The following is a 23,816-nucleotide window of genomic DNA, read 5'->3' as shown; positions in this document are numbered from 1 at the left end:
TTCTCAGTTTATTATCACTGGAGGAAAACCTGTACTGGTATTAGCTGGGATAGAGTTAAATTTCTTCACAGTAGCTGGTATGGGGCTATGTTTTGGATTTGTGCTGAAAACTGTGTTGATAACACAGGGATGTTTTAGCTATTGTTGAATATGGTTTACATCAAGGCCTCTTCTGCTTCTCATGCTGCCTCACCAGTGAGTGGGCTGGGGGCTCATAAGAAGTTGGGAGGGGACACAGCTGGGACCTGTTGACCCCAACTGACCAAAGGGACATCCCATACCATATGACATCACACTCAGCATATAAAGCTGGGGGGAAGAAGGAGGAAATGAGTGACATTCAGAGTGATGGCGTTGGTCTTCCCAAGTAACTGTTACGCATGATGGAGCCCTGCCTTTCAGGAGATGGTTGAGCACCTGCCTGCCAATGGGAAGTGCTGAAAGAATTCCTTGTTTGGCTTTGCTTGCATGAACAGCTTTTGCTTTACCTATTAAACTGTCTTTATCTCAACCCACAATTTTTTCTCACTTTTCCCCTCTGCTTCTCTTCCCCATCCCACTGACAGGGGGTGAGTGAGTGGCTGTGTGGGGCTGAGGTGCCTGCTGGGGTGAAACCACAACAAACCCACTTTTCATTGTTTGTTTAATTATATTTTGGATTAATCATTGACTACTATTAACTTGCTCAGTCAACATCTGTAGATCAGATGTGGCAACCTGGAATCTGCCTATGTGAAACATATAATTCATAAACATAGTTTACTTTCTCTTGGAGAAGCAGATGGTATCATTTGCTTGAATATAAAAAAATCCTTCCTTGGAGTTAAATTAGATGCTTGATCATTTGCCATGACTTCTAAATTTCATTTGCATATACAAACATAAATTATCTAGTTACTCACACGACTATACTTCCACATATATTCACCCAGAATTCTAGTGGGAAATACAGCAGGAAAAGTAGTATGTAATAATGACTACAATTCAGCATTAAGTATGTGTTCATCTCCCATTAGCCTCATGTGTTTAACACGAGGTGCTGAATCAAGGACCAGTACATACCCTACGCAGAATAGGCTGTATGTAACTATTAAGAACATAGATTGTGATAATGCTCAAGAAACACTAGACACTTAGCAAAGAAGGCAGACACAGAACTGCTTCTACTCAAATTACTTAATCAATGTTAATACATATTTATGTATTCCCATCAAAATAATTTGAACTAACCATATATACATATGCTTACAGAATCACAGTATAAATAGATACTGTCAGTACAGAGACAAGTGAAGAAAGAATTTAAAATTGTACATTTTCAATTATATCCATTATCCTTTGAGAAGACAAAAATGTGCAAATACTATTGCATAAAATGATGAGCTTTCAAGGTCTAGATTCTTTTCAATTACTATTCTTTCCCCAACTGTAGCAAAAATCAGAGAAAGGGATAAATGAAAAAGATAAGAATTTGCAGTTAAGAAAAAAAAAAAGCTGTAGAGAATAATCTGAACATCTTCCGATTTGTCTGAATGAATATCTGCTTCAGAAAAGATAAATAATAGATGAAGCTACATGAAATACAAAAGCAAAGAAACACTAGGAAATAATGAAAACAGAATTACTGGGGGGGGGGGGGGGGGGGAAATCAAACTTTCAAAAAAGAAAGTTAAATAGGAAAAGGTCTTCTTGCTAAATACATATAAAAACCAGTGAATGGAAAAGAATAGATGAGCAATAACAATTTGAATTGATACAATCTTCGTGCACCAATCAAAACTTACCATAGTCGACAGTTTTGGTCTTAAAACTATAATCGATACAAAAAATATATCTATAAAGCGATTCTAAATCTATGCAGTGTGATAAATATGTTACTGGATAGGGAATAATTAGTGTCACAGTTGTCAGGAACAGAAAGCTTGATCTGGAATACTATGTACAACTGGTCACTCATGTTCAAATGAGCAGGAATAGACAAGGTCTTTTAAGATACTTGTGGGAACGTGGAAACTATTACAAAAAGGGAAAGTTGAAAAGTTATATTACAGGTCTCAAATCTTACAATGAACATTAGGAAGGATGAGCCTTTAAAATTTAGAAACAGTGTATACAGGACAAATAAGCACAGAATGATAATAAATACAGCTTGAAAAACAGATGATTTCTAGCTATGTCAAATCCAGCAAAGTCAATTCCAGCTTTATGTCTCACTACCCCAAGTTAATGGACTATATGAAAATAGTTTGAGTATGAAAAAAATATGAAATCTACTCCCTATGCATCTAAAATTATCAATACAACCCCCACAATCCAACAAATTGTAATATTAAACAATATTTTTTGAGAAGTTATGCCTCCTTTGACTATAGGATGACTCAAAATTTTTGAGGTATGCTCAGAAGAAACTGGAGTTCCACCTAAAACTAAACACAAAAGGCTTTAATCTTCAAAAAAGTAGATTAAGGTGATAAAGCCTGGGAATAATATTGTAATTAAGTTAAAAATAATAATGGAAAAATGTTTCCAAGAATATTTAGTTGAGTTTTACTGAAATATTTCAGAATTTATTTGATTTGGATGAAGCTATAACATCTTAATATCAAATAAAATGAAATGGTGTAACTGATTTTATTAAACTCTTTAAATTTATTGCAGTGTTTTCATGAGCTAATTTCTTTTTTAGTTTTTCCTGCACTGCTGCTCAGTATTCCATTTACTTGCTTAATGAAAAAAGCACTTAGTTAATTATCATAATCTGCTTCCTACTCCACAAGCTTCCTTCTTTCTTTCACTAAGAGAGAAAGATATTTGTTTTCATGAAAATTTATAAGACATACTTGCAATTTTCAGATCATTCCCCTTCGGGAAAGTGGCATTGTGAAATGACTGCTTTGTGGGGTTATTTTTAAAGGGAAAGGAAAGTTTCTTTTGAAAAGCCTTAGCTGAAGTTCTGAAATACAGAAGACATTCTGCTGAATCAGAGGTGTACAGCAAAGGCACAGGCCGAAGGTGAAAAATAGATGCAGTGTACACTCCAGTTTGCTTCCCACCAAACCCAGAGTTGCTACCTACAGTCTAAGGAAGCAAAGACCTGTATCTTCGTACCATAACTGTGCTTGCAAGACAGACCAAATAAACCCATACTAAGGGAACCAGGTCCACAGAGGAGCTGCAGTGAACTGAAAAATGAAGGTTAATTCAGACATAAAGGACTTGAATAGGTCATCAGAAGTGGCTTTGTACACTTAGAACAAATAATTTCTGTTCTTTACTTTCTGTTGTTTCATTATTTTCCATTTTCCAGTGCTAGTCTGTACCTTCATTCAAGAACAGATGAAAAAATTTTTCAACACTGAAAGACCAAGACTACCAAGCAAAATCAAACCTGATTTGAAACAAGATTTCAGTTTTTAAATGTTCATAAGGAAAATAAGGATTTTCATCCTACAGCCCACAAGTTGGACTCTGACAGCAAAAGTTTATACTAATTGTCATTTACTTCAGAAGTGAGGGATAGAAAGAGTAATGATTGAGAAATCAGGAAGCAAAAAAAATGAAGAGGAAACCTTGACAGGCCTCAAGACATATCACTGTTTTATTTCCTGTTGTGAAGATTATTATTTCATAGGCAATCACAACATTGAAGGACACAAAGTATCTTCCCCAGCTGTTTATAACCCTGGTTTTCTTACACACTTCAACTGAGCAGCAGTCTATATAGTTTCACGTAAACGTATTTTTAAGCAAGTTTTGATATTAATAAGGTTAAAACATGCTAACTCGACTGACTCAGCTGTTATGAACTGTATTCCCAGTTCATAATTTCTAAATCCCATCTGGACAACTGGAATGCTTACCTCTGGAATATCAAACTGAATTAAATGTTGACTAGCAGTCAGGCAGAAATCAAAATATGCAAATTTACACATAACTAAATTCCTTAATAGCTACCACCTATTACTAGCAACACCCAAACATTAATAGTAATTAAATAAAATTTAAAGAGAAAACAGTAATGGTAATTAAATACCGGGATAATGTACTTGAAATTTCTTCTTTCATGACTCATTGCTTTTTAATTTCCTTTTATTTCTCTGAAATAAAAGAATTCCAGATGAAAGTGAGCTATAATAATCTAGGATAATAAGTAAACTATAAAATTTGCAACTTTTAGTGCTGCCTTCTTGTGTTCTCTTCCTTAGCACAAACTTATATTCTACATAATCTACCACTGAACAAGATAATTTTGCCTCATTAAGTGGGGGTTTTTCTTCACCAGAACTTCAACAGCTGTCAAACAGACCACTGCCTCTTCATTTATAACTCTCTTCACACTCTGGAATACCACATTTCATATCAGTGGTTATAAACAGCTATTCACCTTTCTGCTTAGATGTCATCATGTTTCAAAAACTTGAGGGCAGTACTTCCTCATGCTTCTCACAATAAGAAAATGTTGTGCCTATTTTAACCTTAGTATTGAAATTGGACCAGGCACATTTAACTGAATATATTTCAAATAATCAGTTTTTCCGTAGTCTGAAAATGTCAATATAGTTGAGGAAAAACAAGTACATAGACAATTTTTGCTCTTACATGTGGGGCAGTCTGAAGCCTTTACCTTCAAGTATCAGTTCTTACTCACCTGGGGAGGTCTACTAATGTAAATGGATTTATTTGAATGAGCAAAAACTGCAGGATTAAAATTCTTGTCAATGAGTCACTTTATTCAACTTCATACAATTCATGATAACTCTACTATGTAAATTGTTGACTTTACATTGCCTGAACGTCTATTATCAATAGTTTTGCATGCAGAAACTAACCACCTCTTGCAGCATCATGTTAAATATATGAAGATAATATTAAAATCCATCTGTCTAAGACAAGTGCAGACATACTATACTTTGTTCCTGTTACAGGCAGGAGCAAAGAGCAAACAAGGTACCTGTATATGATGTCCAGCTGTATTCATCAGGGACCAAATGCCATTGCATTGATTAAGATCATAAAGAATGTAAGTAATCCATATTAGGACATTTCCTGCTTAAAGACTTTACCATTCACAAAACATCAACACCAATTTACAGACATAGCATGCAAATCAGAATGGACCATGCATAACATAAAAGATGAAAAAATAGCAAATGGAAATAGTAAATGGCTGTAATGTCAAAGGGTTTCACACACTGAGGCAATGCAATCAATGGCAAACACTACAGTTTTTAAAATAAATTTAACACCTCTGAAGTTCATCTGAGCATGCCACCATCATGAAATGCAACTTTTCACTCACCAAAGTAGAGTTATGTGAAGCATCACCTGAGACCTCCGGTGTTCTTGTGCTGTTTGGAAGTCTGTGAGGATTACGAGCTATCGCTTGGCACCAGCCCAACATTTTCTCCTTCCACTTATCCCTTCTCAATTTCTGAAATTCTGAAAATAATTTAGATTCCCTGAAACATTGACACTTTTAATTTATTGTGTGCATGTCTCTGGATGCATGACTTTTAAAACAGCTTTTAAAATTATATCTAAACAAGTTAATAAACATATTTTTAGAAGAACATGTTTATTCAAAGTACTCCGAAGGGATATGCCATGCAGCTTAGAAAAGAACTATGCACTTTCAGCACACCTTACATGCATTAATACTGTTTCAGTGTCAGCAAATTCAATGCCTTCTCTCCATCTTAAATCTTTCTCAAGTTATCACTTTAATATGAAAAGTGTTATATTAAAGGAATTTTATTACAAAATAACTGTGAGAATAATGTCATTCCTAAAACAATATAACATTTGGATGAAATACCCCACATACCCTGAAACACGTACAAATAGCCCTAAAGCAGTAGCAGATATTAAATACAAATCAACAATGTGAAAGCACACAAACACATATGTACTCATGCCCACACACACCAGAATACCTGTCTTGTCTTGAAGTGTTACACTAGGATGTATTGCAAATAGCAAAAAGTAATGTACACAAACCAGCAATAAATACTACATACCAACTGTAAGCTGCATGTGAACTTATTTTTAGTTTGTAACAGTAACAAAACACCTTTTAAGAAACACAAACACATTCTGGAAATACAGCACTAGTAAACAGGGCTTTTAAGTGTAAGAAAACCTTCAGAATATTTTTAAAATTTCACAATCTACATTTCCCAGTTGAAATGGGTAATGTAGGTATTCAGTTCAAAACTTTGCTAATTAATTACAAAAAATAACTGAACAATTTTTTTTCTCCACAGCATCTGAAGCAATTTGTAATCTGGTTGTTTACAACATTTTTTAATTTAAAAAGTGTTATTCTGTAACATCATGAAACATAATAAACGAAAATATTAACCTACCATATTGAGTGCCTAGTACTCTAAACGAGGTTAACACTAGACTAAGTAGATCTGGAACATACATACAATAATGTTAAACATCTTACGTGGTAAACTAGCACCTATTTAATGCAACTGAATATTATGTACTTGTAAAGTAGGTTTATTTTTTCTGCAATACATCTCCAGGCAGTACACAAGACATGCTTGTGTATACAGCAGGCTTTCATCTTCCCAGGTTCTGATTCTGACAAACTACAGTCCCTTCTTGAATAACTACAGCCCTGCCATTTCCGTACTTACCATTAATACATAATTTTCAAAGTATGAAATGCACAAAGCTGTGTCTCTCCACACAACCTCACAGAACCAATAGTAAGGAAAAGCGGAAACTAGCATTAGCTTTGTTGTACTGGAGATGATTAGATTACTGAGTCTACAGGTGAACAGATTCTTATTAATTTTTCAGTCTCTTGAAATCTTAACATGAGATAAAAATATGTGCCAATAAAGCATTAGTAACATGAAGACTGCCACGCTGCCTGTTGACTGTCTGTGGAGTCAAATACATTTTTCTATTATAAAAGATTTCAGTTGTAGACTTATAAGAACTCAGTCCTCCAGGGTATGAATATAACCCAGCAAAAGCTTCACAATGAGAAATCCAGCTGAAGCACTGGCTAAACTCAGTGTCATCAATTTAGCAGCAGTTACGATTTCCACTGGATCAGAGCATTCCCTGTCTTGCAAGCCCTACAAGACTGTTTATTTTCCTTAGTTTTGTGAATGCAACTAGCAGAACTTTACATACAAACCTGGTTGTTTTTAAGAGTAAAGGAAGCACCAGTAAACAGTTTGTGTATTTAAGCAACATCTACACAGATACAAAAAATAAATTCATGTTTTAAATGCTTTACATTGTATATCTAACGTATCATGAAGTACTCATGAGAAACTGGAGAATTAGAAAAAGTATCAGGACAAGCATATGCACATGTTCTCCACTGCAACTTGGAAAGATGAGCATTTAATGAGACAATCAATCTCAATTTTCATTTTTTCAAGCTTCTACGGCAAATTCTAGGTAATTTCCATATCATGTGCTGAAATCCTATTTATCAACTAAACAGGACTGAAACAACAGTGGAGTCTGACTTCTAATTAAACTACTCCCCATCCTGTCCCCACTGCTTCTTAAATAGGAGCACACAAGATCTTCTAAGAAAGTAAAATGCCTTCTTATAACTATTCTGGTGTCTGGAATTTCCTGGTTTTCATTCAAAATTTCAAGCAGAAAGTATTTCAGTATTGTTTAGACCTTTCAAAATGAGACAAACCATTTCTTTCTGCTGCTCTGGAACCCATCATGGTGGTTCCTCACATATTGTCTTGTAAGTGGAGTTTACAAGCACAGGAGGGCAGTTGTATCAGGTATGACACTGGTCAACTCTATTAAACTGGGTGAAAAGGGATGAGCTGCTGCTGCTCTCTTTATGACTGCACTTGGGGCTGGGCAAAGAGGTACCGCTTCCTTTACACCTAACAAGTGAAGTTTGTAGAAAAGACACGGAGCCAATCTTCCATGCCACCTAAACCTTCACAGATAATCAGATCTGGGGAAGTGGTTCTCTATTGTGGTAAAATCAAACTGTAACTCTTTACTAAAATGTTTTACTACACACAGGACTTATGGGCAGATTTCATTTGTCACAAATGCTTAACTGCATTCTCCCATGATCAGTTAGTTATTGTTGCACATATTTTGTGCAGATGCCTGGAAACTAGAGACTAACGCTGGCTAGAGAAAAAAAGTCCTTAAAAAATAAAATCCACAAAATGCATATTTGGAATAAACATAATAATTTTCTGAAGTCTCCCCAGAAAAATACTATATAAAGATTACAGCCCAGAGGAATGTATGTATAAATTTTTGGCTTGCTATGTCTGAAAAGATCCCAGACCTCACTGTTCCTCTGAATGCACACCATGAACAAGGTGGCTACATGTTCAGCTGCTGCAGCTTACTTCTTGGGAGCCCTTTACTGCTTTGGTTCTTCCCTGAAGAAAGAATATGAACTTTAAAAAAAAAAAAAAAAAGCATAAACCTTTTAAGAAAGTCTTCACTATGATTTTAAAAGAATGTGTCAATCATTACTTAAAAGATACTTCTCTCCAGAACCCTGTTAAGATGGAAAACTTCCTGACCATTCCCTCAAGACTGGACATGAATATCCAATCCTTCTACTATCAAAATCCACAAAACCCAACCTTTAAATGGTCACTCTTACACTTCCCTCTCTGGACCGAATGCACACCATCATGTTTTTGCAAATGCAGTAAAATTAAGCAAGTACATTTAAGATAAGTGGTTGAAAAGATACCCTAGGAATAAAACATATGGTTCCCAAGTTCCTAGAGCTCTCTGCTACACCTACTGATGAGCAGCTGCTCACACAAAGTTAGCTGAAGCTTCCTTTTGAACCATCACACTCTTGATCACTTATTAAGAGGGAAAGCTTCAGGTCTTCACTGAAGACTTTTTCTAATATTCTATTACTTCTGATGAATTATTATCTTATTGTTATTTTAGGCTTGTATTTTAATATAGTTTTATGTCTTAGGCTACTCACTTTGTTTCTGATTGTCTACCCAATTATGAAGTAAACTTTTAGCAGAAATGAGCCTATATTGCTGCATGTTTCAGTGTACAATTAATTCTTCCGGAGATGTGTTTAATGCAGAGAAGTAATGCAAACTCTATCTCTAGTCATGTATTCCTCACACTTGGGGTGGATATAAGTCAATTCAACCTGAGACTACAACTCTACACGTCACATATAAGCATACAATGTGTTATACTACACAGTTTGAGTTTGATTACAAATGAAGTGAAAAAATAACTTAGTCTAGGGAATATTCTACAAAATTATTCTGCACCAGCTGGATACTCCTGGTACTTAGAACTGTCAAAGAACCATAAACCCCACACAACAGCTGTAGTTCAGTATGACAAAGGTAACTTCTTGAAGTCATTATATTATGAGTTTCTACACAGTTGAGACAGGTATACGGCATTTGAACAATTTGCAACAGATCCTCTATAATGTCAGCTGGCATGAAGTCTAGGTTACCAAAATTTACAACCTTTTAAAAACATGTTAGTTTAGAGCTCCAGAGTCTACCTGAGCCATAGGTGTAGTGAAGAGTGGATGCCCAAGATCAGTGCGTGCCATCTACGTGCAGCAATGGCCCTCCAAAGGTCTGCAAGGAGACCATTCCAAAGAATGCCACCACCATCACCCCTCAGTAAATGCCCAATCAATCCTTTCTATACTGCCTGTACCTGTGAAGACAGGGAATCATCTGATCATAGCTACAGTCCTATTCTGTTCCTCTTGGGGTGCAGTACCTCTTGGAACATTTGCAATTCTTTTTTGCCCCGAGGAATCAAATTACAACTACCACTGTACAGATCATAATTGAAAGGAGGACTTTACACTTGTTCATACAACTGACTCAAACTGATTGAAAAAAAAAATCTCAATTCATCCCCTATAAATTTGTTTAAAAATAGAAGAATTACTTTATTCATACTTTTTCAGGGGAGACAATTTTTACTCATAATTTAAGCAAGCAAAGGGACATACAGAATTATAGATTCAAGTACACCTTGCACAATATTAATACTAAATAAATAGGGGTTTACTTAAGGATGATCTATTAAAAATTAGCCAGTTATATGAAATAAAAGCATATCTCAAAAAATGTTCATTAATTTAATGAGAGAAAAGAATCAGTAAACTTAAGTTAGGAACAAAATTAGATTCAGGTAGCAAAGGCCTCAACAAAGGCTGAATTAAGATGAAGTACATGAGAAGGTTATGCTTTCTCAGCCCTTAACAGGATCTAACAGCTACCATAGAACAGCAGGAAATTGAACACAAAACATACTGTTCTTTATCTAAGCTAAATAGTTTTGTTCTCTGTGTTCGAAGATTCCCAACAGCAATCAAAGTGATGGTATTTGTCCAACAACTAAACACACTGCATGACTTGGCACATCATCAAAATATTCCAGGAGTAGAGCTGCAGGAATATTGAAATGCAAATAGCCTTCAACTGCTGAGCTCTGGTGAGAGAAATACAGTCCCTGTTGTTCTTTGTGTATCTCTTCTCTGAGCCTTATCAAGCTGTGACTTCCAATCAATTATTCTAATTTGAAGACAAACATAAATTCATGGGCTGGATGCACTAGAAAGCTCTGATATCTTGTGCTATTTTTGTGTCACAAGTAAGCCATAATCTTTTCTCAACTAGCTAGTCAATATTATCCTATGACTGCTGTGTTTCACAAGGACAACACAGTGTAGCCATAGCATAATAGCATAACGACTCTAAATCTGTATTTTTACAAGAAGCTCAACTTCAAGTCTGAAAATTACCTCTATATTTTAAGGAAAAAAAAAAAAAAAAAAGGACATATTAGACTATATGTGATTGTGCCAATAGCAGTAAAATTCCAGTGCTGGTTCTTTAAAGTCAGAGGAAAAAAAAATAGTTTCTGCATATAAACATGGTAACTATTGGTAAAAACTTTTTTCTTTTTAATCAGAACTGTTGAGTACTATCTGCTCCTCCAAACTGAGGAATAATTTTGTGAGTCCAGCATTTAATTAATATAACTTAAAATGTCAGTAGCTTGAAAGGCCATCAAGCTAGTAAAATGTTATCTTCCTGACTGATACTTGCAGCAATTAGATAAAATATATACCCAATGTGCTAGCCTCATTAAAAAAAAAAAAAAAATGCAGAGACCAACAGAAAACAAGCACATATGCCCACAAATTACTCAGTAGATACCTAGAATGACAGTACCGATCAAGACTCTGATACCAGTTTTCTTGTATAGCTACTGGTTATATACAAACACCTCTGCATTAAGTGGATGTAAGAATCTGAATTCAAACATGTTCTCCTATTCATTAATGACTGATTTCAGAAATGCTTCTAGGGCACTACTTGAAGAGTAAACCTAATTATGCACAAGTAAATCAATTTCCCTAGCTGTAAAGACAAAACAAAGTTGTCATTTAACTTAGTTATGCTTGCCAAACGTGTCACTTCAGCAGCTCTTTAAAAATATAACCACAGTATCAGCACCCCTCTTCAGATTATTAGAAGTTTTATTATAATCAAGTTTTCTAGAACTTGTTTCAACTGCTTAAGCCTGCAAAGTGTCAACTATAGCATCTTCTTCAATTACTAGCTATATTATCCAATCAATTTTCAGAGACTATAAAGTGGGTATTTTGACACTCCTGCGCCATAATTAATCATATTATTTCCAACTAAAGCTAACCTATGTTTTTTTCTTTTCTGTTACAGTGCTAGTATGTATTTTAAGTTGTCCTTAGCCCTTCAAGACTTTGATTCCTTTTTGTCATAACTAAGGATCTGAATTTCACTCATTACTTAAAACAGTTTATTCATTGAAAATAAATCAATTTAAGATGACTGGTACAAAAATTATTGCAGCTAACATTGTTTTGTCTAACCAGTCTATGAGCACTACACCAAAAGAGTGAAAGGAAATCTTTAAAAGCTTTCAGAAAAAATAGTCTTTTGGGTTACTAAAGATATAAAAAATGTGGGTGTTTCTCTTTATAGTCACACTTTTTTTTCACAATAAAAAGTATCTCTCATGCAAAGCAGAAAGCAATTTTAAATCATTCAAGGCTCTTTAGAGAAACGATGACAGGTTTTTTTTCCCTATAGTAAATTTGTAGCATTGTAATTCTACCTTTCTGCATTTGTGAAGACTGCAAGAAGAAAATGTTGAGAAATTTGAAGCAGAAATGTATATTTATGGCTACTGATTTCATATTTTTAAAAAAATAAATCTTTACACATGTAGATACTGTCAAATCTGTATTTGCCTATGCAGGGTGTAATTCTACTTTTTTCCCAAACTATTTTAACAAGCAACCTCTTTACCATCATCAAATATGACTCTTTTCTAAAAGGTTCTTGCTCTTAATATCACATCTACTCTTTAATCATAGAATCATAGACTCATAGAATCATAGAATTATGATTCTTTAAGGAATGCTTTGCTCATCCAAGGTTAGATGTCTCCACTGAATTGTCCTCAGAGCTTTCAAAAGCAATGCAACAGTACATGCTCCTGGCATGTTCCTTCCCTTGGGACCCCTCCATGCAAAATCCAGATGCATCAGACTCCCAAGTAGAAAGGAAAAGAGTCTTGAACAAACATAGATTTGAGAACAGGAACAAAGTACGTGTTTTTGCTTTGTGAGATTGCATATATTTAACCATACACTATTGCCAACAGCTTAAACCAAAGCTTCAATCAACAATAAAGGCATGACTGGTAAGTGCACATACTAAAACCATACTAAGCACTTGGAAGTTGGAAATTCTTCAGGGAAGGCAGAGAATTAGCAGAAAGTGTAACATGCAGAAAATCCACACGAAGGTAAAGCATTAACTAACTCAAAGTTATGCATGCAGTTATCCAAACGTACAGGGCATAAGAAGCTGAAGTAAATCTTTAGAGGACTTTGTTCTGCATATGTGAAAGGAAAAGTCTATCTTGCAAAGTTTTTCCTCATTCTTACGTGGTTTATTTAGAGAAGAAGGGTATATTTATGATGCAAGATAAAACCTACTTTGAATCAGGCAGAGCTCACTATTGAAGTAAATTATGAAGATGAAGACAGAAGTAGCTTTTTTTTTAATCCAATAAATATTAGATGTCTGAAAGACATCATTAAACCACTAAACATCCCCATTCAAGGGATGGATAATTAATACTGAATTTAAATGAGTTTTTAAGAACAAAGGGAAAATCACATTAAACCACATTTCACTGAAGTGCCAGAAGTACACACGCCGTGCTAAGTGTGCTAAGACCATGACTGGTCCAATAGAAGATCTTCCCTTTGTCAGAAAATTATTTTTAACAAAAGTTCTTCTGTCAAATACAATGTTCTGAGCAGTCATAAACTATCCTCCTTTGGCAACCCTAAACACAGAAACCTCATGCTTGTGAGCAATTCAGACACTGCTCCTGTGATAGGTCAGTCATATAGCACCTACACTAGATGATGTTCATTACTGCTGGAAAGAAAGGTATATGCTGTTGCTTAGATACTACTGCTTTTCATAATGCTACCTGTAACAACTCTATTGTAGGACAGGCTGTATCAGAAGGCCACTGCTACGTCATCTTTGCTGGTCTCTTAAATTTTTCTTACATAATTTCAGATAGTTTTCAGAATCTCTTTTAGGGTGAGTAACAGAATGACAGGAATGTAATCACTACACCCCAGCTAAATTAACCGAAACACTTCTATAAATTCTCACCTGTTCCAGTAGGTACATTTTGCATACAGAAACAAAATGAAACAAAACATTTTAAAATAAAAACTTGAGAATAATAATTAAGTGCATTACACCCAGCATATTTTCTGCATGTATTCTCTGCTGACTCTTTAAAGGTGAGAGAGAATGTGGTTATGTATTATTGTTCTTTTTTTTTTTTTTTTTAATTCATGGTGCTTAAATAAGTGGTTTATGTAAAAGTATGTTTCACTATTTTTTTTGACTCTTTGTGCTTAATTTCTCAAACAACCAGAGTATAAAAGCATTACTATTAAATAAATGTTCATCAAATGGTGAGTAGTAGGTTAACATTTTAAAATACTTCTTTCATATTATTTACATTTTTATGTTTTGCCTCATTTTTTAACCTATAATAAATTAGGTTCAGACTTAATTTGAAACTATTTGAAGACACTCTTAAGAATCCCACTAATTTCAGTTTAGAGCACCATACTGATATTTACCCACTCTTCTGGCACATCTCCAGATTTATTATCTATTCGGCAAAACATTTCTATTTATTTCACTAAGTTAACTACAAACACAAAAACTAGAAGGGCTAAATAGCCCTTCAACTTTTTTTTTTTCCTATTCAATTTGTCCAAGTATTTCCTGATTTACTTTTTGACAGAAGCCAGAGCAACAAGAACAATTGCTTTCAATAATTACGCCACAGTAATTATTATTGTCTAATGAGAACCTCATCTAAATAAAGTATCATTTCAGCTATTTGAGTCACACTTTTGCATTCATGCATTCACTTCTAAGGTTTATTTTTTTGTTTGTTTTCTGGAAAATGCAGTCAAAAATTATCAGAGTAATATTATTCAAAAGTTTATTCGCATAATTATTAGCTTTTAGGTAAACATATACTTTACTTATGTAAGGGACTAGTTATTTAAGCTGTTACCAGTAACTGCAGCATTAGGCCACTAGGTCAGTAACTATTTATAACTTAAATAGCTGGAATTTGTTTATCCTTAAAAACCCTGAATAGATCATCTGTTATGATTTCCTCCTAGCAGAGGTCAGATCTTAAGTCATGATCTTCATAATATATATTTCAGAAGTGGAGGTATGAAAAATGATTACTTGTAATAATATATTTTAGTTTGTTTAGTGTAACAAGTATTTAATCTTTGTTAAAAACGAATACAAATTTTTGCCTTCAGCAGATCTGTTGCAAGTTTTCATCAGACATAATTTGGCTCTTATATCAACTTATTAGGTAGTATACCCAGTTAATCCTTGATGACAACATAAGCCTTCTTCAAAATATTTAGCAGAATTTTCTTTATTATAATGCTTACAACTTTAATAAATGTTTTAACAAGTACCTTCCAGTAGAATAAAATTTCAACTTCTTCTATCTAATTTCAGGTCTGTGGTTGTTCACAAGAAAATAGCTGCACCTCAGTTTCCAGAGGTGACGCTGCATTTTCTGTCAACTAGCATTCAGAAAAACTCTTTAATGACTATTCATCAGTCACAGGATACCTACAAATTTGTATTGGTGAATATGACCGTATTGCTCACTAATGAGGAGTAAATTCCTTACAAACACTGTTTATTAAAAATAAAAATAAGCTAAATGCAGCCAGAAACCAATCCAACAATAAAGTTTTATAAAATTATCTAATGGAATATGAGGGCAAATGACTAATGGTACTGACAGCTGAGCAAAAATAAAAACATCGTAATACCAGACCATAATGATATACTAATTATTTTCCACGAAGAATATTGGGTTTTGTTTCCTTGTGAAATGAAAACAATGCAGGACGTGCAGTTATCATAGCCACAACTCTCACGGCTGTCAGTGAGCCAAGATTCACGCAGATCATATGCACACCACATCTATAATATGCCATTCTTCACAAACCACTTAAAAAAAAAAAATCAAAGATGTCATATTTGTTATGTTTGATAATTAAAGCATAGTTTCATAGTTTTACAGCATCACTTTTTCTCTTCTATTTCAAAATAACATTAAGCACAAAATAGGCATTCACCCCCCTGCAAGTATTTCCAGAGAACCTCAAAGAAAGAAGACATTAGCAAGGATACCGATAAAATGTAAAGTTATAAAACTGAAATCTTGAGTGTACAACAGAAGACAAACACAGTGCTTGATGGCACAGCCTTGCTTCCTGGCTCCCTTTAGTGACTGAGTGAACACGGAAAGATTTACAACTCTGCCATGGCTGTGGTGCAGCAGCTCAGGCAGCCAAGTCTTACCTTGTGCCACTCAGAAGGTTTGATCTCTGCCTCTGGCAATCCCCCAAAGCAGTTACAACCTCCTCTGACTTTGCTACTGTCCTGGTTTTGGCTGGGATGGAGTTAATTTTCTTCATAGTAGCTAGTATATGGCTGGTTTGGATTTGTGCTGAAAAGACATCTGCTGATAATACTATCCCTACTGCTTTCTTTTAGGCTATACTGAACAGGAGTGCTGAAGTTGAGACAACAGTACACAGTATAGCATGGCACAGAGATGCCTGTGGCAGTTGTGGGATGGGACCTGGCACAGCTATGTAACACAGTACAGTTCTGTACAAAGGTCCGTTCCAAAAGCTGTTTAACCACTGTACCAAACAGCAGCTCCATGGCTAAGCCATAAGCCTTGCCCTCATGAGAACTACTCCACAGTAGGTGTGAGCAGTCACACAGCTTCTCAGATAAGCTCAGTGCTTTGGGGTAGCTTGGGTAGCTCTGCAGTGTCATTTAATGTGTTATCTTCATGTATTTACTGTGCCCATGCCCCCTAATACCTAAGCACCCCATAATTTTCAACAATTTGTTTTCTCATAATCTCTGAGATGGATGTGCTGTTCTCTCCCTTCTAAGATGAAGTGTAACAGAGACAAGCCTTAGCTTTCCAAAGATACCTTACACCACTGATGACCTGCATTAAATGCCTCCTCAAGGGTAACCATGTTTTTGATTCAACAAGATCTGGAATCAAAGCCTTCCACAGCCCTGGCAGGCAATGTAATTCACTGACACAGTCTCTTCTATGCATAAATGCTTGCCTTGGCTGGCTGTTTTTTCAGCTCTTTTTCCCAATGCACTATTTTTTTTCTGTTTTCTGAACATTTCTCCCTCTTCGCTTACCAACTCTGCTTCTTCTGCCTTCAGCACCAATCTACATACCCTTTTGGTTCCAGTCACTAAAACATATAGCATTGCTCCTGTATAAAATACTGTCTGGAGCTGGTACATAGGTTATGCCTCCTCTCTTTAGCTGCCCAGTTCCTTGAAGTTCTAATTTTATTCATTTAGACATTTACACATTTTGCACTGAATTCAGACATTTTTATTTCTTAAGGTTTAATTAAGGTTTGTAGTACTTTGACATTTCTAGCTCTCTGTTATACCATTTATTTTCTCATATAAACATCTCTAATCACAGAATTTTTACATGAAGGGTCTCTCATTTGAAGAAAGCAAGCAAGCAATCTTTAGCACTAATGATTTTATTCTCATCAGAAAAATATATTAAACTAGAAACATTTGTTGAATGAGTTAATAAATAAGAATTTCACCAACAGAATTCTGGCAGGCTGCTGGAATCAATAAATTACAAAATTAAGCAAGCACTCATGAAAGCACACCTACAGATCCATATAACTTGAACAAACCAATCTTCACTACATTATCAGGAGACTTAGTTACAATTTTGAAATATATGTCATACTACAAGTCTTAACGAGTTAATTGGAGTAACTACACCATTTCCCAATGCCATTCTGTTCTTTATTCTTCAGATGCATGAGTGGACTCTTGCTAAGTACTAGCTCAATAGATGAGATTTTATTAAGGACCCTTCTCTGTATATAGCTCCACAGAAAACAAGTTTGCCTCAGGAAACATGAAATAATGGAAAACAGAGATGAATGCAAAAGCACATGTAGGTAGTTGGCCTATATTCAACTTTAACACTTATTTATAAGGCTAAACAGAGAAGAAGCAACTTTGAAAGTAAAAGTTATATTTAACTGCAGCCACCCACAAAACTAAGGAGCGTTTCAAGAAGTCTTGAGGGGAAAAAGAAATGTGCTGTTGAAAACAATTACATACAGACTGGCTTGCTTTTGCTACTGAAGTACATATTTTAAAAGACTCCAAGCACAAAATGAAGATCCCAGCCCTTCACTCAGCTTTTGCAATATCTGGGGTATAGCAAATCCAGGTCAGACCCCTGATAATCAGGTGCAGGTGGATAGGAATAAGTGAAAGACAAATAGAAAAGTGTAGACAAGATATTCAAACAGTGGGGTAAAACATGCTCATTTGTGATGTGAAAAATGAGAAAATGAAATGTGCACAGAGCATGTAATAAAGCAAAGCAGCAGGAAGAAGAATCTTACAGCCCAACATGACAGTGGTCTTTGGACACTTCCTTATAGCTGATCTTCCCTGGGCATGTTTAAGGGCTTATTAATCCACTTTGCAAATCTTTATGATTGGAGTTAAAAAGTGAGGGACAGCCTGTTAATCTTCTGTCCATGCTGAAGCTATGTCACATTTTGAAAGATCAGGACCTCCCCAGGGTGACACAGAGCTGGTGTGACAGTATGTTTAGAATGACAACCCATTTATCTGTGCCAACAAAGTGCTACAACATGGTGTCCTCAGGAAAGGACAGACTATTCTCAGACACAGAATATATTGATTCCCTGCATATATATTTACTTAAGTCTTTACTAACAAACCATGGGACTGCAGTTTGTTTAGAGTGTTAACAGCTGTTGTTAATACAGATTAATATTATGTATATGTCTTACGTTTCCTGCACTGCAATAGAAAATACATTTGCACTAAGAATATACCTCTGCCTGATACCTAAGATCACATCATCAAGCAAAAGAGATACAGTTATTTTCACTTTTTTTTCAAATGACATTTAAATGAAAGTTCCATCATAAGACAGAAAGAATTACATCTTTCTGTTATCATATATGCAAATTTTCATCCCAGAAAGTTCTTATCCCACCAAGTAAAAAGCCCACATGAGTGGCAGAGTAGAATGAAGGTGCTAGCTCAAATTTGCTTTTCAGCAGAGCAGTAGCTCTACTACAGAAGGAATACTTTTTACAGTTTTACAGAAGGCACCATATAGTCCTTAAAGCTACAAGAGTATCAAAGAAGTCCTGAAATAGAAACAACACTGGGAATTAAAAATGTTTGCTTCATGTAAGCTCAGTACAAGTACGAAGAGCCATGGTATCAAAAGTGTGAAAATTACACATTTTCTTTGCTTGCCACTAACTGCTCCCACACTGAAAAAAAAGTATTAGAATGTACATTTTTCACATTCAGAGATTGGTAAAATAATCAAAATATACAGAGAAGAAAAATGTCAAGCACACCCTTTAAACACTATGGGAATGTCCTAATTAGGGTCTTCTCCAGTAGTTACCACAGTAATGTCAGGGGATGCTGATTACATAAATCTAATTCCATGTTAAGATGACACTATATAGACATAGTTTATTGACAACCACTAATTAGTCCAGGCAATTTATCAGGTCAGCAGAAAGCTATCACAGGCTTACAGTGCAAAACATGGCAGTCAAACAAATAGTTCTACTAAATAGTCTACTATCCAAAACATGAAATATTTTATGCTCCCCCCTCTTAGGAAGAAAGATATTTGAAATAAAATTTCTATCATAAAGTAACTCATATAGAGCAGTGGGAATTCTGGATTCCAAAATTTACATCTTTTTATTTCAAGATAAAGAACTAACAGGAAACAATCAGTAGCATTCCCAGAATGGTATCAATTTAAAATCCCTGCTAAGAGTTTTGACTCACCATTTGGTCTATACTTGTACAGAATTCATTTCTCACCTTTGTTCATCAAGCAGCAGGTAAATACGTTAAATATACTGTCAATTACCCAGAACCAAACCAAGACTGCTTGGTAGATGACAAGGATAGACTTTTACTCCCAGTAACTGTGCCCCACTGACCTTTTTGCTATTTCTCTATCCTTTCATTTTGTGACTGTTAAGAACAACAGTTTTTGGAGGGAAATCTATTAGGATCTTTTAAACATTTCTAATCTACTTACAAAAATAACCTATAGTTATCACCAAAAACCTCTCTAGTAGACTTTGGAATAATCATATATTCAGAATTTATGAACTACAGACTGGTAATAAAATAATTACGATAAAAACATTGTACAATATGTCATCACAGAGCTATTGTTGTCACAAATCTAAATTTCAGACATATGCTTAATCTAATTCTGAAGATCCAGTATATCTCAATATTTATACTGCAAAATCTAGTTTCCAACAAGCATAAATTAAGATTTCCATAAACTATGTTTTCTGTTTTATAATGGGAAATCTCAGATTAGCAGAAAATTGGTTTAATTAGCTTTGAACATTTGAAAAAGGTCTGCTTGATAATATTGTTTGCTAATAGTGAAGCATAACTATATTCACAATGAACAAAAGCTGCAAGTAAATTTTAAGTTATTCTGGACTATTGCATGGTATCCTTTCGATCAGTTAGTACTCACACAGATGAAACTTGGCCTCAACCTTTTGGCTTCACAGAACTGGAGGTTTCCTAAGCAACTCGTGCTGTGACTACCATTATCAAAAACACCAGTAGTGGTCTTCAGAATTATTAAACTAGGCACTTTCAGAATGAGCTAAATCTGAAATGAAACACATAACTATGAGGTAATAGTGAAGAACGGGTAGAATCCTAATAAGGTAAATCCTGTTTCTTTGATCCCTTACAGTTCTTGGTGGAAAGTCAACAGTATAATGAACAAAGAATAGAAATTACTATTTACCTGGACTCTCAAAGAACTTTAGGTCATAGCTTCCTGAAAAAGATATTTAAGTAAGTAATCATGGGTAGTAGGCAAAGTTCTGTGTTGGACAAAAACATGTCTCAGTTGAGCAACAGTAGGCAGGAATAAATGAGTTATTTCTATTATGAAAAGACGACAGCTTCAAGGTTTTACACTGAGGTCTTTCAATCTTGAAAATTAGGAATTGTCACTTGAAGGAAGTCACTGATGCTGACAAATCAAACAGTAAGTTGAAAAAAACCACCAGAATTATAACAGCCTGTTATACATGAACTATAACCTCATAAGTTCTAGGGTCACACACTGCTTTTCCTTGCATTACTTCATACACATAGTGGAAAATAATCACTTAACAGAGAGGAGAAAAAAACACTGTCCAGATACTTCTTCAAAACATGAGCTTTAATTTCCTCATAGCTTTTACTATAGCATTAATAAACACACAGTAAACTCTCCATGATCCTCATGCCACTAACCATACATTACAAATTAGTCATGCCTCTGACAGCGTCACAGAGTTGGTCTGTGCAGAGACAGCCTGGCTCTGAACACTTACTTTTGCTGATGTACAACACGACTGCAGCTAGATGGGTTACAGGCCTAGGAGAAGTTTAGGTGTGAAATGGTTATTAAGCAAGTCTGCATCCAAGCTGACTTGTGAAAAAGCCACATGAGCATTGGCCTTCCCAGGAGCCACAGCCCACGAAGGTTTGCTAGCAAAGCCAGAGTATGAACACGTGAAGCCATCTGGGGCCGCACTGCACCTGAGCAAATCTTATCTGACATTGAGGCACCAGAAAATTTTGTGAAAGGATGCCCAAGCATTCCTGTATGAATCAGTTTGAATGCAGATGAGATTACTAGTTCTCTGCAGGTCAAAGTCTGTTATGACCTGGCGACATATTATCTAGGTTTTCCATTATTCCGGACAATGAAAAACTGATTGTTAACTGCCCAAGTTTATGTAAATTAGTTTTACAATTTCACAAAAATCATTTAGTGACAGCTCAGAAATGTTTTTTTTTTATTTTTCTGATTTTTGTGAAATACAGGTGTCTACCTCTTTCCATTCCTATATACTTTGTAAGGGAAAATGCTTCTAATAAGTACTTCTCCAGGATTTATGCAATGAGTGACCTTTACTGGGACTGGATGGAGCAAGAATTAGGAAGGAAAATTTCCTCCCTCAAGTATTCTCTCTCTTTGGCTCTTTTACTGGAAAAAATATATTAACATTTATCCTTTAATGACATTTTCATTAAAGCAGTCATTTTAAATTTGTGACATTCATAAACTTTATTTGTGAGGTCTTTCATAGATATGTGATGTTATTTTGTTTTCACCTCTGCAAAACACAGTATTTTATACTCTAAGGAAGGAGAGTAAAAAATACCTCACAATAACATTCATATCTTTCCATGCCTATCATACTCAGGAGGCTAAAGCAGTCCTGTACATAATTTACAAAACCTAAAGGAGGCAAGTAGACTTGCGGTTTCATTTTGCCCAACAGCATTGTCCTTGCCAGTGTGCAACGTGTCATTAAGGGATAAGACTTGAGCTGTCAGGAATCCTTCAGCCACCAATAGAAATTTGAAGTTTTGTGGCCTTGAATTCCCATTAATCCTTAATTCTAGATTGAAATCTTGGTGTAAACACTTAATATTATGCATCTTCCTTAGCTATCTAGTTCCACTAGATCCCTGAATTTTTAACTGGCTTTGTTCCCTCTGAACAGTTTTGCACAGCATGAGGAACATATGGGCTTATGTATTTAAGAAGGGTTTCTAAGAGTTTGAAAAAAACAGAAATCTCATATTTCAAGATTATGTTTCACCTAATTAAGCAAACCTATATTATTTGGTTCAAGAACTGACTCAATGAAATCTGTCATTCCCAGAATTTCAAGGATGATTTGAGTAGGGCATTTGAGTGATAAACCCATGGGAACACAGCTGGTGATTTTACAACAACTTCGGAAGGCTATGAAAAGTGTAAACTTCATCACCTCTACCACATCCTACAATTTATGTCTCACATAGAAGACAAACATCTGCTCCAGAAATATAAAAAAAGAAAAAAAATCCAAAACCAAACCCACACAAATAAAGTTTGTCAAGAAATCTCACAGCTAAGTAGGAGACATAAATTCAGTAACCAATCTCAATAGTCTCTAGCTTCAATAACTTTTAAAGACATCTAATATGACAGAATGTTTATGGAAGTTTAGGGTTCTGTACTGAAACAAACCAAAAAAACACCAAAAAAACAAACAACCACTATTTTTTTTTTTATAGTGATCAAATAATACCATTTATTATAATCTTCTGAGAGGACAAATTCTCTCAAAACAGACTAATCTACCCATATAAATGTACCTTCCCCTGGTGTTACACTTGATTTCAGCTCACATTAAGAAAAAAATATTTTTTAAACACAAAACCTTTTCTAGGTTTATTTTTGTGTGAATTAGCATTTCTATTAATGTAAATTAGAAATGAATAGGTCATCTTGATAGCCCCTCATTTGACACACCTTCCTTATCTCAGATATCAAAAATACATAACGCTGATTAAAAAAGTTACTTGGCCTCTCTCCTATAATGTAAGTCATTAGCTCCTTGCCTCATTTGAATGACATCTGAAGAATCAAGGATTTTAACAAGTAAAAAATTGTATTTATGTAATTCATATTAAAGAATTTGAAGGAACTTGTCTCACAATGGGACAACACCAAATTTCTTGTCTGAACACACTTCTGAGCAAAGACTTCCATATTCTCTCCACTATAACCACAAGACTCAGAAAGTCTAGTTTGCCTGAAGCATAGTAATCCTCTCTTTATAAAAGGACTGAAAGCAAATACACAGTAGAAGGCATAGCACTGGCATAACATTCTAAATATCAGAAGCATCAACCTTATGTGTTGTAATATTGTTTGACAGCCTCTGAAAAATGAAAGATCAGAAATCAACATTATATCCAGCTACTCTAAACACACTTAAATATAACACCTCTCGTGTGATGATTCTGACAGTATCATAACAAAATTATTAGTTGAAGCTACAATTTAGAAAACATTTAAGTGTAAATGTCTTGTTCTTTGCAGAAGTCATGATTATTTGAAACATTTCCCTTTTGAGCTGATACTCAATTTCTACCCATCAGCCTCCTGAGATCTTTTAACTCAAGTTTTAAAACCCTAAAGTAATGAAATACAGTTTCTTG

General features: G+C 35.0%; 1 protein-coding gene across 6 annotated transcripts in view; it reads right to left on the bottom strand.

Annotated features, from left to right (window-relative positions):
* MARCHF1 (membrane associated ring-CH-type finger 1) overlaps nt 1-23,816 on the bottom strand; it is a 250,495-nt gene that overhangs the window by 96,099 nt on the left and 130,580 nt on the right. For 3 of the 6 annotated variants that reach the window (XM_074866554.1, XM_074866553.1, XM_074866557.1), the window contains one exon: nt 5,300-5,439. The exons of the other annotated variants lie outside the window; for them this stretch is intronic. In XM_074866554.1, the coding sequence (XP_074722655.1) occupies nt 5,300-5,401 (102 nt within the window). In that variant the 5' untranslated portion in view covers nt 5,402-5,439. The remainder of the gene's footprint in view (nt 1-5,299; nt 5,440-23,816) is intronic. 6 annotated transcript variants of the gene reach the window in all.

This window comes from Strix uralensis, chromosome 4 (genome assembly GCF_047716275.1).
Source record: "Strix uralensis isolate ZFMK-TIS-50842 chromosome 4, bStrUra1, whole genome shotgun sequence".
NCBI lineage: Eukaryota > Metazoa > Chordata > Aves > Strigiformes > Strigidae > Strix > Strix uralensis.
This window is presented reverse-complemented; position numbering and strand designations above follow the sequence as displayed.